Below are 15,696 nucleotides of genomic sequence, written 5' to 3'. Positions count from 1 at the left end.
TTTGAAAAATTTCAGACAAGATTTCCTATTGGAAGGCCATGGTGTAATCATGATATGATTTTGGAAGTGTCAGTTCTAGAGAATGTGCCCAAGCCACCACCTCCTTGAAGGCTCACTTTTTCTGGGGTTTCTACTATGTTAAGAATTTCCTATGCACACAGGACTCCTTTGGTTTGGATGTATAAGGTGGGAGGTTTTTTTAATATTATTCATTTTTATACACTCATATTGGAGTTAGTTTCCCTGCCCATGTCAAAGATACCAGAACACACCTTACAAAATGTAAAACTGAGGCAGGAGTCTAATTCAATACACAGGAAAGTAGTAATGCCCTGGGACACACTTGATTTAGGTAAGAAGTTTACTCTTACTCCTCACTAGCCACAAATAGCATACACATATATGATCAGAGATGAAAATCTGTTTGAGACCACTAATTAGAATTAAAGAAGTTCTTTGCACAAACAGATTCTCCTTTACCAGATGGTTTCTACTAATATTCATTAATAAAAAGCCTATCCGAGGAGTTTATGTTCAGTTAGATTGGAAGAGGCCAGAGACAGCACAACCGTGTCAGCAATTAATTAGAAAGATTCCGTGTCAGCTCTGTCCAGGAATCCCATAGCTTTTACAGCTTACTTTGCGCCGATTTCATTTCTGCAGTGCAACACACCTGACAATCCTTCTGCAGCAAAACTGTATTTTTTGGCTGTTAAGAAAAAGTCTTAAATGGAATCTTATCAATATTTGAACATGTATGTATTAATGTGAATCCTTGAGGATTCACCTCATAATTCTACCTTGGTCTTCCATTTATTAAAGTAAACATGCTATCTACTTGTCAAAAGTTTTGAACCACTATGTTATGACACAGTTCAGTCAACATATCAAAACCTTTATCATAAATACTGTTTCTACTCACAAGTTACTGATTCATCTCAAGCGTCATCAGATTATTTTCAGCAAGAGTTTTTTGCTTCTCCTGTTCCTTATTACATCACCACTCAGACAGGAAGTCAGAAGAATACATTTTCTACAAAAAATATTTTAATTCAAGTAGTAGGGGAAACAACACAACACTGGTCATTTTCAAAAGATCCAAGGTAACATACACATTTAAGCATGAAATGCCACCTTTCCCAAACAATCATCATGTAAAACCTAGAAGCTCTTTTCTAAATGTGAAGAACTACAAGTAATCAAATTGTACACACACATTTTGGATATAAACAGTAGCCACAAAAATCCCTACCTACTGAAAAAAAAGGGAATACCACCCCCACCACCACCACCCCACACGCCAATAAAAATCACACCAATTCTTAACGCCCAAGAACCATTCCAAACCAAGGTTTTGTCCCTTGCTCAGCTCCTCTCAGTCACCTGATGATTTTTTGCCATCTTCCCATGCTCTTTGTGGCGGGATTTCTCATTACTGATCTTCATTTGAAATTATTCTAGCTTCTGAATACCATCTTATCTCCACCTACACAGAGCAGACCAAGTGAATCGTTCCTCTTCCTTCCTCCCACACCAACAAGAAAACAAACCCGAGGTCATGACTGGTTGTTTCTTGTTCCTCAGAGTCTGCATCCACAGGCAGAATACTCAAGTCTCTCTGCACCAAATACACTTCTCCAAACTGGGTTAATATTAAGTCCCTGCTTTACCAAAACCAACTTAAATATGCACATACCTTGAATGTACTCTGATACAAAGGTACTGAAAGAAGAGACTGTCTGAGGTCACCTTGTGCTCACTGTGAAGACTTTATTATGTGTACAGATACAGTATGAATAGAACAAGAACACGCCTTCACCAAGAGATTTAAACACACCTCACTAATCTCAGGACACAGGGGTTCTTGGCAAGAACACCGTCCAGTCTATGGACAGGTCATTTTGTTTCTTTTCCCTTCTAAAGAATGGCATTATTGAGCTTATTTGACACTTCAAGTCATTATGTAATGTGTGCCTTTTTAAAAATAATCATCTGCATTATGAAGTTTGTGACATCACGAAAGATTCTTTAAAGTACTTTTTAAACTGTCCCAGTTATATATGTGAAAAGAAACTATAAAAATCAGAATGAAAGAACAATTCTTAAATTAGTACAAGGGCAGAGCAACAGCTTTTTTCAAAAATGGCTTTTATGCTGAACATGTTTGCAGTTTTCAAATTTATGGGTGTAGCTGTCAACATGTATATTCACTTTTAGAATATCGTCCTGGCTTAATGAGGTCTCCTGGAATGATTTCTTTTAATAAAAAGTTAGCATGCTTACATATGTGGTTTCCACCTTTCTACTTTTTTTTTTTTTTTTAAATATCTACACTACTCTTCAGCAGAGAGATCACAGCAAAGTTTACTTTAAAACTTTACAGTGCATTCAACTACTTCAACACTTCAAAAGTCAGGCGGCTTCCAATGAAATTTTCAAGTAACAATTGTTATAGCTACCCCTTAACAAGTATTGAGCCAAATCTTCAGCACAGGAAGCCTAAGCCAGAGAAAAGTCACAAGACAATTACATTTTAGTTACAACTACATGTCATCAGCAAATGGTGCCACATTACTAAATAGAAATAAGAATTCTTACTAGTCTCTCCATCTTTGGTCAAGCCCCAAGACGCATGGTATGTGCTGCAATTTATCTCACTTCTTTTTGTCTCACTATCTTTCCACCTGTCTCGACTTTATGATGCCATTTCTGTAAGGCAGAACATAAGATGATTAGATTCAGAAAACAAATGCACACACCTCTCGCAACAAAACTTCTCCCACAACATCAGGCTGCTGAATAAGTTCGGAGTTATTCAGTAAAAATACTGGTGTTACAGTACTAGCTCAGAATTGTTCCATGAGACTCCACAGGTGAACACAAAGTTGGTGACAATTTTCAAATTCATATACATCCCTGCTAGAGCACCTCACAGTCATGGGTCAAAGATTAAGAATCCTCCCTCTCCTACCCCAAACAGCTGAAGTAATTGTTCTCTAACTTCTTCCCTTCCATTTCATATTCTCATTCAATCTTTCACTTTTTGGAGGTTTTCAGAATTGAAACAGCCACTGCCTACTTGGCTAAACTGCCATGGTTCTCTAGCTTTTACTCAAACCTTGTTTCCTCCAACCTCTTCATCATCACATTGTCTTCAGGAGCTCTCCATTTGTTTCATTTTTCTTCTCTCAAGCTACCCACAAGTCTGATATGCTATAAAGGCAAACCTCTCCACTATAAAGATGTTCTGTTAGCTCAAGTCTGTTTTTTTTTGTCTAGACAAACTAGCATAGCAGAATTTCTCCACCAACACATTTTTGTGAGGAGTCTGCATAACATCAAATAAATTTTTCTCCTACTGTTAGGACTTTGAAAGCATCCTGAACAGTACACATGCATTAATCCTTTCAGTATCATGCTTTCAGCACTAGATTCAGCAACTGTAGAGACAGAATCAACGCTGCTTCCAGATTACATCAAAAACTTGTTAAAAGATCTGCAAACCAACAACGCTCTTCATATAGCAAAGACGGTATTTTCCTCTTTTCTATAGAATAAATTCTAAGAAAATAAATAACTGACAAAATATTTCAAAGATATTAATTTCTGCAAGTAATAAAAATATAATCTAGAAAGAATTATATACAGAGGGAAAGAAAAGTTGTAAGCCTGGAAGAATGTCAGTAGTTAACGTTCTTGCAGCTCCTTGGATCAACACGATGGCAAAAGCATATTCTTTTTTCCCTGTGTTTCTAAATTCATGCTGAGTGATATGGCCTTATTTCAAGTGGAAGTAGGAGCAGAAGTGGAACACACATTCCTGCAGACAAAGGAGCATTTCACTTTTTCACAGAACAACCTAGAATACATTTGCTGCAAACCCTCATTATCTTAAGCAAAGGCGTAATACAATTCAGCTGTACTTCTTTGCCTTGGGGAGGCCCTTTTAAGGGCCACCTGTACTGCTGGTACTCTTTGAATTAGTGTGTTAGTTTTATTTCTAGTAAAGAAATAGAAACAATTAGATCATTCCCATAATGCTTTTTAGTTCCTAACTCTACAGTGCTGAGGAATGAGGAACTTCTTCAAAAGTATCATACATCTTACACTTTCACAAGGCCAAGGCCACTTCAAATATAGACTCCTACCACAAATCCTTTCTTGTAAAGAAGACTTCAGGGTTTTCTTGGTTGGTTTTTTTTGTGCATGTTTTCTTAAACGCACAATACAGGATAATAAGTGCAAATAGTATTATCAATGTACAAGTACTGAAGAGCAAAAACATTCTTAATTTTTAGTGCAACTTCATATACTGCTCTTCATTTACCTCAAAAAAAGAGATGGATATTGTTCAGTCACAGTGAACCCAGTGACCACAGTCCATCATTAAATATAATATCAGCTACAATTTCCACTTCAGCACCAATTGAAGTATCGCCTTATTACACTGTGAATTTCCACAAGCCCTCTAAGTTATTTTTGACATCTTTGACTCTGATCCTGCCAACACTTACATTATCTTAAGCACACTGAAATCCATAGCATTATGCACAGCACACAAGCACATGCATCATTTCAGAAACTAGAACTTCATTAATTGTTCAGTACAGAAGCAAACTCCTTCAGACGTTATGTATACAGGTTAGGAAAAAAATCACTCCAATAGCATAGCTATTGTTGTTTCAAGTGTTAGTATCTTTTAAAATTCCTTCCTTACCCTTCCACCCTCCTACACATATCACCTCCTTTACATTCTCCTTAAATGCCTAAAAATAACTAACTATGCATATGGTCTGAGCACCACAGCCCTATACCATGTAACTGGGGAGAAAGTATTTTAGTTTGAATAGCTGACCTCACATCCATCATCAGAAGAGATTCTTCAGTGAGTTATTTCCCAGAACTTAAAACATTTAGCATAGACTGTAGGTTTGGCAATTACAGAATTCTGCACAATTTAACAGAATAAAGGTTTTTTTGGTTGAAAAATACCACAACAAACTACAAATAAAAAAAACCCAAGCTGTGAAAGCTTCATTTTTTTTTTTTCTTCTACTTGCATCCTCTTACACTATATAAAAAAGAAGTTATTTATCTTCTTTCCCTCAGTTTAAGGATTTTACTTAATATTAGAAAGTTTTCACTGACAATAAAAACCAATCTAAACTTTAAAAACAATCTTACCACTCAGAGGCACATCAGCCTACCCCATATTATTATTTTTTTTTTTCAGCTTCAGCCACAAGAAGGGAAGCAGGAAGCACTTTATTCAGTGTCCTCTCAATATTTTCTACCAACCTGCTTACCCTAGTTAATACTCTTTCTTCTGCTCCTTCTCCTTCCTCAAGTAGATAGCTGATATACTAGAAGGTGAAGCTGAAATACATTTGTGAAAAGTGATGTTGCAACTTAGAGCAAGAAGAAAACAAGAAAGGAAAGTTGTATATGAGTCAACAAAGTGCCCAAATAGCTAGCGAAATGCTTCCAGGACCATGCTCTAAGAAGTTCCAAGGTCATAGTCTAATTTCACACCTTCAAATAGACACACCTGCTATTTTGGATTTAAAAAACCCATTCTTTTTTATACTCACCCTCTACAGCAAGATCCTAGCCATTCAGTTTCAGTGGTGATGGCAATACAAACATCTTCCTTGGGTCTCACTCCAGAAAGAGCTGGCTCCAGTTCTGCTACCTAGTATAGCCATGGCTAGAAACATTCACTGCACTTCATGTAACTGAAGCCTAAAGAATAGTACACAGAGCTTTGCACTTGAGAACAAAGGTACTCTAATTTATAAACAAAACGGGGAGGGGAAATGGGTAACACAACAGGCACATGGCAATGTCCCTTCTTGCTTTTCCCTCCCTACCTCTAGCCTCCAACCTCAAAAAATAAACAATTTCACACACTATTCATGCCAGCCTCAATTTGGTGTATAATATACCCCCTCCAAACACACACCTACTAGTCAAACCCAGATGGGCAACTCATTAACTCTGACAATCTCCATCTGGTGGGCCTCACAGCCTCACCTGAGGGGTGACTCCTCCCTTCCAGGAGGCAAAGGGCACAGTAACAGCTCCTGGACTGCTCTCACCCACCTGTGCACGAGGCCCCCAGGAGAAGGTGGGGGTAAGCCCTCGCTTTCCTTCAAGCCTCATCCACAGCAATTCACTCCCACTGGATGCCTGTCTTTGGTGTAGCTCACCAGGCAGGTTTGTCAGTAGAGCTGTAAGGAGAGGGAGAGAACAGTGAGCCTCAGCTCTCCCCCCTGCCCAGGGCAGCGCTGGAGGGCTGCTGCCTGCCGCCTGCCCCGCTGGGCGCTGCTGCAGAGGGATGGCAGCACACAGCTCACCCCTAGGCATCCCCCACACCCCTGGCAAGTTCCAGCTCCCAGTGCACAGCCGGGTCTTGCCACCTCCGGTACCCTCTCACAGAGGCGTTACAAAACATCTCACACATGTGGATCCACACAGGAGCAGATGTCAAAAGCTAGTGTAGCCGTGTGGGTTCCCTCTGCCATCGCCTTTGCTCTCCAGGCCGCTTCTACACTGCCATGAGGGTTCGCTTCTCTCAGAAAGGTGGAAAGCAAAAAGCCAGACCCCAGGGCTGCCTCTCTGCTCCAGTTACCCCTTTAATGAGCAGTAGAGTTGTATATTTTCTTTCCCGCACGGACGGGGAGGACAGGCCCATCCCCTGCAGAGCCTGTCCCAGAGGGTCCCACCTGCCCGCCCTGGGCACAGCTGTGAGGACACGGGCTCTTCTCACCTCCCATCTCACACGGACGCACATCACCTCAAAAGACTGGTGTGGGGGACAGCCCTTCTTTCAGAAACTTTGCCTGGCATTTGCCACACTCCCTGGCAGTTCCCTGGCAACATTAATGTACCTGAGCGGCTCCCCTGGGGTTACTCACACGCCCCAAATCCATCATGTGCTTAAATGTTGTGAAACCACATCTTGATATGATCTAGTTTTTAACCATAAAGTTTAGGGGAATCGTCTGTATTATCAGTGTTAATCACGTAAAGTTCTGTTTTGAAAATACAACTCACCAGTGGATAGAGTTTTCCCAAATTGCTTAAAAGATTAATAAAATAATCAACTTAGCAGAGAGGAAAAAAAACCACAAACTATTCCTGTAAGGAAATCACTTTATTGCCTATACATGTGAATGAGCTGGTTTAATACTCAGGTTCACTGCCTCCTCTGCATTTAATCTCTTCCCTTTTATGTCCTACTCTGATTTTTTTTTTTTAAAGACTTTCAGGCTTTTTTAAAATTAATTATACAAATCATTAGTATTAAAAAGGTAATATAATGGTTTCAAGAACAAGCTTCACAGACTATCTGCATATTTAATCATCTCTGCTAATAAATTTTTAATCACTCATTGAGTTCAGGTTCTTGTCTTGAAGCTTAACTTGATAACAAACCTAGCAACTGGTAGAACTAATTGGTACAGAGTAAGTGAATAATTTATAAGAGGAAAAAGCACTGGGTGTTCTGGAGGTGTGCAGAGACCACAAGTCACAGATATTTCTAGGCGGAAGCAGGAAAACAGCGGCTGATTACAGGAATTTCGTGATACACTGCTGACATCCAGAGGCCAACAGTCAATACTGTTCACATATGTGAACAAGGCTGTAAAGCGCACTGTAAAGCCAGATTCATTAAGCTTTAAATATTCATGCATTTCATTAAAGTTAACATTAATTGCACTACCATACACATTGATTATGCATAGACCATAAGTGTTTAACCTCTGAAAGCTTGCAAGTATATTCAAGTAATGGGGCATGTCCCAACTTCGATGATTTCAGTGAAAGCTTCAGCTACAAAGTTGAAATTAAAAATGGAATGTGTTACAGTACTAAAGAACAGTAGTTTGAAATATCAGAACAGTAAGAAAAATAATTATTTTACTAACCAGAAACGCTTATGTAAGCTGTAAATTGCTTTCCATTTCTCTGCACTAAAGCGGTAAGTATAACAAAAATTATGTATAAATTTCTTATTGACAAATGCGAGACTGATTTGTAAGCTACATCTATTAATTAGGTTTAAACATTTAAAACTAATTGGTGGCTGAATGGCTTCTATTTAGATGAAGATGAGTAGCTTTTAAACAATGTAACAACAACAAAAAAAGGCTATTCTCTTGAAATAAGAGGATTTGTGTCTTAAAATGAGACACCTCAAACCCATTACACTACAGAATAATTCTACCCCCAGGGAAGCACAAAACGCTACAGTTCTTAAACCAGGATGTAACAGACAACATTTGACAGAAATTCAATTATCCTAGAAAGATCCCACTTGTAGTTAGCTACATACGTAATCCTCTTTTATTTAATGGGTTAAAGCTCTCTTTCAAAACATTTCATCTGATGAACTGAAGACTTGCTACATTTCAAAAATTTCATTAAGTGACTTAATAAGATTGTTAAGTAAAAACACTCAGAAGTTAAAAAATGTCATTTAATGCTGCCTGTGCAACCTTAATTCTGGCCGTGTATGTATATGCATTATGAAACACCAGTGAATTAACTTTTAATCTCCTTTGAGCCAAGAAGATTTTAAGATTGGAAACTAAGGCACAAAGGGCATGCCAACAAATACAATGCTGAGCTTTAGAGCAATCTCTGAACTAGCTCACATCTTGCAGAGCATACCCCTGCAGGGCTAATTACCCCAGATAGAAAGCTGGGCTTGTAGTTATACCGCTTCTGGTACCTCTGCATGGCAAGCTCAGTTCTCTCTTCCTGGCACTGCACTGCACTACACACATACACTCACAGAAATAGAAAATTTTAAATCTGAAGAAAGTATAAAGTGTTTTTCAAATATCATGCTTCAAATCTGGTGCTTTGACACTGATGCTCCATCAAGGAGTTTAAGACTGTAGATTCTGACCTCCCCACAGTAAAGGTAAAAACATATCACTTCCTTATGTATTAAAAACATATCTCTGCACACGGTACTAATTTCAGTAGTAATTTTTTTAAAAATCAGTCTCAGTCCTTAAATGCTCTATGAGGTAGATATAAAACTGTTCATATTCTGTAGGAAGCAAACCATTGGAGACAGATAGACTGGCTTGCCCAAAATAGTACTGATTTCTTCCTGAGCTGTTAAGAACTCCTGATTAGCCAACTTTCTTTGTGAAGGTGGGCACAAAGTGTAGTATTCCTAATTAGAAGCCACCGTTAGCACACTGAAATTCTGTTTAAACAGCATTGCCTGTAAGCCTACACCCTCAAAGAACTTTATAGTCAGACATATCCTGGATGGTATAAAAAACCTTGCCATTTTTCTGACAAGAAACTATTGGTTGCTAGCAAGGATCTTGCAAGTCATATACCAAACAGCTGTACCATTTAGCATGGTTTAGAGAGTTTTGTTTTGTTTGTTTGGAGGGGGGTTTTGTTGCTTTTTTTTGTTTTTACATGTTAGGACTACCTCCTTCATGCTTTTTCAGTAATATTTAAACAGGAGGCAACATTTTACAAAGTAAGAAGGATTTGAAGACTTGCCAGTTAAAAAGTTTCAAGTGTCCAAAACCATGCTCATTAAATAATACTTTTACTTGTTCTGGTTTTTGTTTTGGTTTGTTTTGGTTTTTTTTTCAATTTCACCTGTGAAAAAAACCTGAAAAAGCAGGCAAAGATTCTTAATGGTTGATGTCCCTCCACCACATGACAAAATCCCCACATTCTCTTTTCTTTTCTGATAGGACCAAAGGTGACAGGTACTTACTGAGCTTCTCTACCAAGCATGCTATCAAATACATACACACAAATAAAAATTATGGCAAAGCTTTCACATGTCCAAGTAGAAATGGACTACAGTAGACAATTCATTTCATTTGTCAGAAGATGATCAAAAAAACAGGGATGTAGAGGGAAATGTTTCTCCTTATTCTATTCCAATCTCTGAAATAATACTAGGCCCGAGAAGTAATCACATTATTAAACTAAATCTTAAGAGGTTTTAATAAAACCGATATTTTTGTAATTACAATTTGAAATTATATACGATGTTTTAAGAGTTAAATTTATTAGACTGTGAAGAGTTTTACAAGGCATTCCTAATGTAATGAGCTCAGGCACCACATATGTTGCATCTTTGGTAAACGTTATGAAGAGTTGCTTTTTTAATGAGCTTTAAAAACTGTATTTGCATACCAGAGGAAAAGGTCAGTGATGTGTGGATCAAGTCAGTAAATTAAGTATCACAGTATTATGTTATTATTATTGCCTTCCACAGACACACAATAACAAAACCATAGGCTATAGTTACCATACTACTCTAATGCTTCCATCTACATGACCTCACTGGCTTATGCACACTGCCGCTGGGTCCACCTTACTCCAATCTCTTGCCTAGGCCTTCACCTTCCCTCCCCACCAACTCCTACAGCAGAACAGCTGGTATGTTTGACAGGCAGAGAATCTAAGCAAGCACAGGACGGAAGGGTCAGATTCAGTGTGATGGCCCATCTCCAGGCACTACCCTGCACTCCAGCCTTTACCCCAAGTGATGATGCCCAGTACCAGGTCCTGAACCCTCATAACAAGATCAAACCTATTGGAGAGCAAAACATCAGGACAGGGATGTCTCTTTCAATACAAGCCCAGTTCCACTTGGTTCTTTTTTCAAGGATGCAGCAGTATGATCTCCGTTTTAAAACACAGATACTGAAAGTACTACTAATGCTATGTCCAAAATTTGACTCACTCTACCGTAACAGTTCTTTTTAGCTGGAAAATTAGATGTTTGGTAATCTCTAAAGACTGGTAGCTATATTGACATTTATATTTGGTGATGAAAAAATAAGCTAGGAACAGACTGCAAATACACTCTCACCAGGTTTACAGCAAAGAGTAAAGTTCACTGGATTTACCTTTATTTGTAAATATTGTAAATTTGTAAATATTATAAGATTACCTTTATTTTTTAAGAGCAATTGAAGTGATTCCCTCCCCAACTCTGTAACGATCCACAGTACTTAACAGGTCTCCCCCTCTCTGTAGGTATACACTAAATCATGTTATGCACATGATACTTTATGCATGTTTATAAATATCACAGCCAAGTAAGTGACACTCCAGCTCTGTATGAAGATGTAGATTTAGTCATTAGAGAAAAAAATAATCCTTTAAAATATTACAACAGTAACAGCACAACTCCATACAACTGATCAGTTATAAGTAGTTTTAATGACTTTCACTTTTTGTATATGATAATCCTCAAAGTAGCATTCAAAAATATAGTGCAAAATATTTATTCATTTTATTTACAAATAAAATGTGCATTTCAGCTTATCCTCACCACAGTAAATGTTATTCTTCTATGTGATGAATAGAAATTATGAGAAACATTTGAAGACAAAAAGTTAATTTTAAACCTAAGAACAAAGATCGTCCCTTCAGTTATATTTTTGTAGAAGTTACACAATTAGCTTTTTTAATTGTTTTCAGTTAAAAAAAAAAAAAGTCCAAGACAACACTAAAGAATTACATAGGAAAGAATGCTTTTTTTTTTTTTAAATCCATAAAGTTAATTTTGCTGTGACAATCACAAAGCAAAGTTCTTATCTATAGAATATAAATTTTTTTTGCAGCTTAAACATAGAATCTTTACAATGCAATGCTTTTTCCCTTCTTACTATACAAATTGCCTTAAGGGGAAAAAGTATTCTAGTATCTTCCTTTCCCTCTGATGAAACAACAGATGCTTTGGTTAAAGAGCAATTCGTGCACAATAGTGTTTTAACTTGCAGGGTAGTACTCCTTTATTAAGCTGGTAGAATTCCACTAGCTGGATGAGATCAGTAAATCTGGTATGACCATCATCAAGGGTATAGAAGAGCTTCCCATCATCTTCCAACTGTAAAAATGGAAAAACAAGATAGAATAAAATCCTCTTCTGTACAGTATTTCTTCCCAATTGAAATACTTGTCTGAGAAGTCTTCTTGTAAACCAAGATATTCATAATCTTATGGCTACCGAGAGCATGAAAAATACAGTCATCATTCACAATAAGATCAAAAATAAACAACAGATAAATAAATAATTCTTTAACTTCCCCTTTAAGTTAGATGCATGCCTAAAAGGAAACAGATAAATAAGTATAGAAATATTCTTTCTGCACTAACAATACTACTTTATGCCTTTGCTTTGGCACGATAGCTGGAGTTAATATGAACACTGAATTTTTACAGAGTGACAAGAAACAGCCAAGTTTCAACTTACTCATAGATTTCAACCTTTACTCTGTTCATATTCTGTGTGACTGCTACATTTTGTACCACTTCTTTTGTAAGGTGCAATGAGGCTACACACTAGCGCACTGGTGTACTGGATGATATTTGCTACACAAAGAAACCGCCCATCGCAAAAATAACATGTGCAATGTAGTATGCTCTTTGTTGTAGGAGAAAGAACTGCTGCAGCTCCAAACGCATGTATCAGCACAGATACAGAAGAGAAAGAAAGTGCAAAACACACCTTGAAAGAATACATTTGCATTTTAGATGCTTAAAAATTTACAATCAGTACTTTCCTATTCTAGGTTATTTAACATTAGCTCTTGAACAATTTGCACTGCACACTACATGCCTTCTTATTTCCTCTACTGCTGATATTTCTAATATCAAGAAGCTTCAGTGCAATAGTGACTAATTAGTATTAATGTAAATAGAGGACAAAAACCCCTATTTAAACCATTTTAAGAAAGAAAATGAAAAAAAGATGCTTTACAAAATTGAGAGAGCAGTGAACAAAAGATCCTGAAGTAGGGCTAGCCTGGAGTAGCAGATGATGTGCTAGGGAAAGATGTAACTACCCTACTTGAGTACAGGGGAATGGAGAAGATATAATTAGGTCTCTTACCTGTAATTAAGATTTCTCATCTGAAGCAGCTGTTGAACTGCTTATGACTCCTGGTTATTCTACCCCTTTCTATCATGTGTGGAAGTAGTTTGCAATTTCTTTATTCTCAGGCTTTGGTCAGTCCAGGTCAAACATTGCTAGTTAAGGAATTACCAATGTATACATGTGTAAATTCCTGTGCTCCAGCCAAGAACCTGGATATGGATTATCATCCATCGGACCTTCCTTATGCATGCAATTTTCCTACCAACACACAGATGAGGAAGAGTTGACAGTTCAGATGTCTGTTGACTGGGATTTCCTTTTCAGTTTATTTTTCCCCTTCCAAGTTAATGCCAAACCTTGAAGTTCATGCCAGACTGCTAATTCTAAAGCAATCCATATTTTGCAAAGTCAAAACTCATATCAAAGTTTTGTTGCCCAGGAACCTAGAGTCTTCTGCAAGCTAAGGTGGCTGTTATGAGAGAACATTTATTGGGAAAAGAAAGTCCCAGAATGTGTATCAATTGTTCTTCTTTCACATGGACTATAGAACAGCTAATTTCAGGATAGACTACGCTGAAGTTAACTTGTATCAGCTCAGAGAGTAGTAAGGCTAAAAAATACATTTAAGATACCAAGTTCTCCAGTTTTCACAGTATGAGATCCCAAATATATCCTAAAGGTTTTCTCTTCAACTTTTTACAATCAGTTCCCTGCCACCCACCTGCAATACCTGTTGCACATGCTACCAATGTTGACCTGATGCATGTGGGGAAGCTTGAACTGGCAGGCTGTGTGCCCTATCTGAAAGATATTTTTAAATAAACTATAACCTGAAGCAAATTAAAATGTAAGAGACAAGTAATTAATTTAGAGACCAAATGATTCTTAACTTGTAAAAAGACCTTCTAAATGCCATTTAATTATTTGTATTTAGTAGGGAAGTTTATCTTCTCTTCCCAATGACTGGAAAAGGCAAGGGTTTAGAAGAGTAGTAGGATTTGATGTTCAAAAAGGTAACCTTGATCTCCAACTAATAAACCACCAACTTATTCCAGTAACACAAAATGCCTTGTTTCTTAGAAAATTATAGCTTCCTTTAGAAGATCAACAACAACTAGAAGGAAAACCTTTTCCCCCTCAAAAAATACTTTTCTGAACTCCTTAAAGAGTATTGTTCTAACAAAAAACAAAGCATGTGGTAAATCAAGGTATTGAGAATGGCATGAGGGTACTGAATGAGACTGGAAATTAAACTACAGAAATGAATCAAAATACGCGTATGTTTGGGGAACTAACAGTTTCCATATTCACATTTTCTCTCTTGAATGAAGTTGTTCTCATTACAGATTTATTTTTTCTAGTAACTAGCATAGGACAAATTGCTTTAAAGACAATCAAAAAATGTCCTTCAAGCAAGACAAGTTTTGCACTGATGTGGTACAGGTATTCTAGACTACCAGCATGGAAAAACTGACACAAATCTGTAGACAATCTATGTCAACTCCTGGTTGCTCCAAAGACCGTACAACAGAAGAGCAAGGTTTTAGCATGAGCGTATATGATTAATTCCTTAAAGGTTCTGCTTACATCTGCAGAACATTAGAATTGACTGGACAATTTTTTTAAAGGGAAGAGAAGAACCATGCAGCTCAGAGGAAACTGGAAACTGCAGCTTCCTGCTACCTCTGCTCTTAGAGAAGAAAGGGTCTGTTTCCTGATAGGGAAAGAAAAAGTGGTCTCTTAAATCTGAGTTAAATTACATCCCAAAAGTAGAATCAGACAGTATTTGAACAGAGTTTTAGAGGCTTTCTAAACCACACAACAGTTACCCCAAAGTATTGACCACAGTCAACAGAATCATAGAGATCTTACACCTGGGATTCTGATGCTCATATGGGATCCAGGGCATAGCTATCACTTTTGGGTGAAGGACTCCTCCCTTGTTTGTACCTAAACAGAATGAAAATCCTGGACAATTCTTTTAGCTAAGATTGATTCACTCCTTTCCTCCTCCTCTCCCAGTATTGCTTCAGTTTTATTCTACAGGAACTTTTATAGGGGAAGATATCAACTACAAGCCCTAGGTAAGGCATTCAGAAATTTGGTGAACAATCATAGGGGATCACCTATCAAAGTAATAGAGATAAGATCAGAAACAAACAAAAAAAAATGCCACTACACTAATTTCTACTGAGAAATAGCAGAATCTCCTAGAAACTTCGGTAGGAAGAAACATGGAGGCTAGAGGTGGTCTGGAAGAAAGGTTCTTGTGAAGAGAGAAGAAAAAGCTAGAGGTCAGCTCAGTTATGTCAAGCATCTGTGGCTAAAACACACAACGCTAAAGTGTTTCTCATCTCAACAGAAGCAAACTGTAAATAAAACAGCATAAACCACGTCTGGAGACAGTGAAAGCGATGGAGAAAGCTGGCCATTCTGGGAGGAGAATTGGATGATATCTTCAATGAAAACAGATGCAAATATGATTTCTATTTAGGAAATTTCAGCTTACCAATAAGTAGCTGGACTAAATAAGGATATCTTTATTTTGCTAAAATTGTCCCCCTGAATAAGATTGGAAATGAATATACCACAGTAACATGAATCAAGAAAAGTCAGCAACAAACGTTTAACTCCAAATATTGAGAGAAACTATACTGAACAGATGAGTCAGTGAGATATACACACATCGTAGTCCACCTAAAGAGATGACTAAAAAGAAATTGTGCACATATTGAAAAATGAAGATGCAATATGACCTTTATTGATAGATGATTTTCATGCCATCAGGGTTGCTTCTACTCCAGTTAGAAAAG

The 15,696-nt window shown here is 37.5% G+C and overlaps 1 protein-coding gene across 1 annotated transcript in view; it reads right to left on the bottom strand.

Annotated features, from left to right (window-relative positions):
* Positions 1–11,223: 11,223 nt before the first annotated feature.
* The window catches only part of GRB14 (growth factor receptor bound protein 14), a 64,250-nt gene continuing 59,777 nt past the window's right edge, over positions 11,224–15,696 (bottom strand). Inside the window, exon 14 of the mRNA XM_026852466.1 lies at positions 11,224–11,893. Coding sequence (XP_026708267.1) covers positions 11,747–11,893 — 147 coding nt within the window. The 3' untranslated portion in view covers positions 11,224–11,746. The remainder of the gene's footprint in view (positions 11,894–15,696) is intronic.

This window comes from Athene cunicularia (genome assembly GCF_003259725.1).
Source record: "Athene cunicularia isolate RWA chromosome 7 unlocalized genomic scaffold, athCun1 chr7_part1, whole genome shotgun sequence".
In the NCBI taxonomy this organism is placed as follows: Eukaryota; Metazoa; Chordata; class Aves; order Strigiformes; family Strigidae; genus Athene; species Athene cunicularia.
Note: the sequence above shows the minus strand (reverse complement) of the source record. Positions and strands in the feature narration are given on the sequence as shown.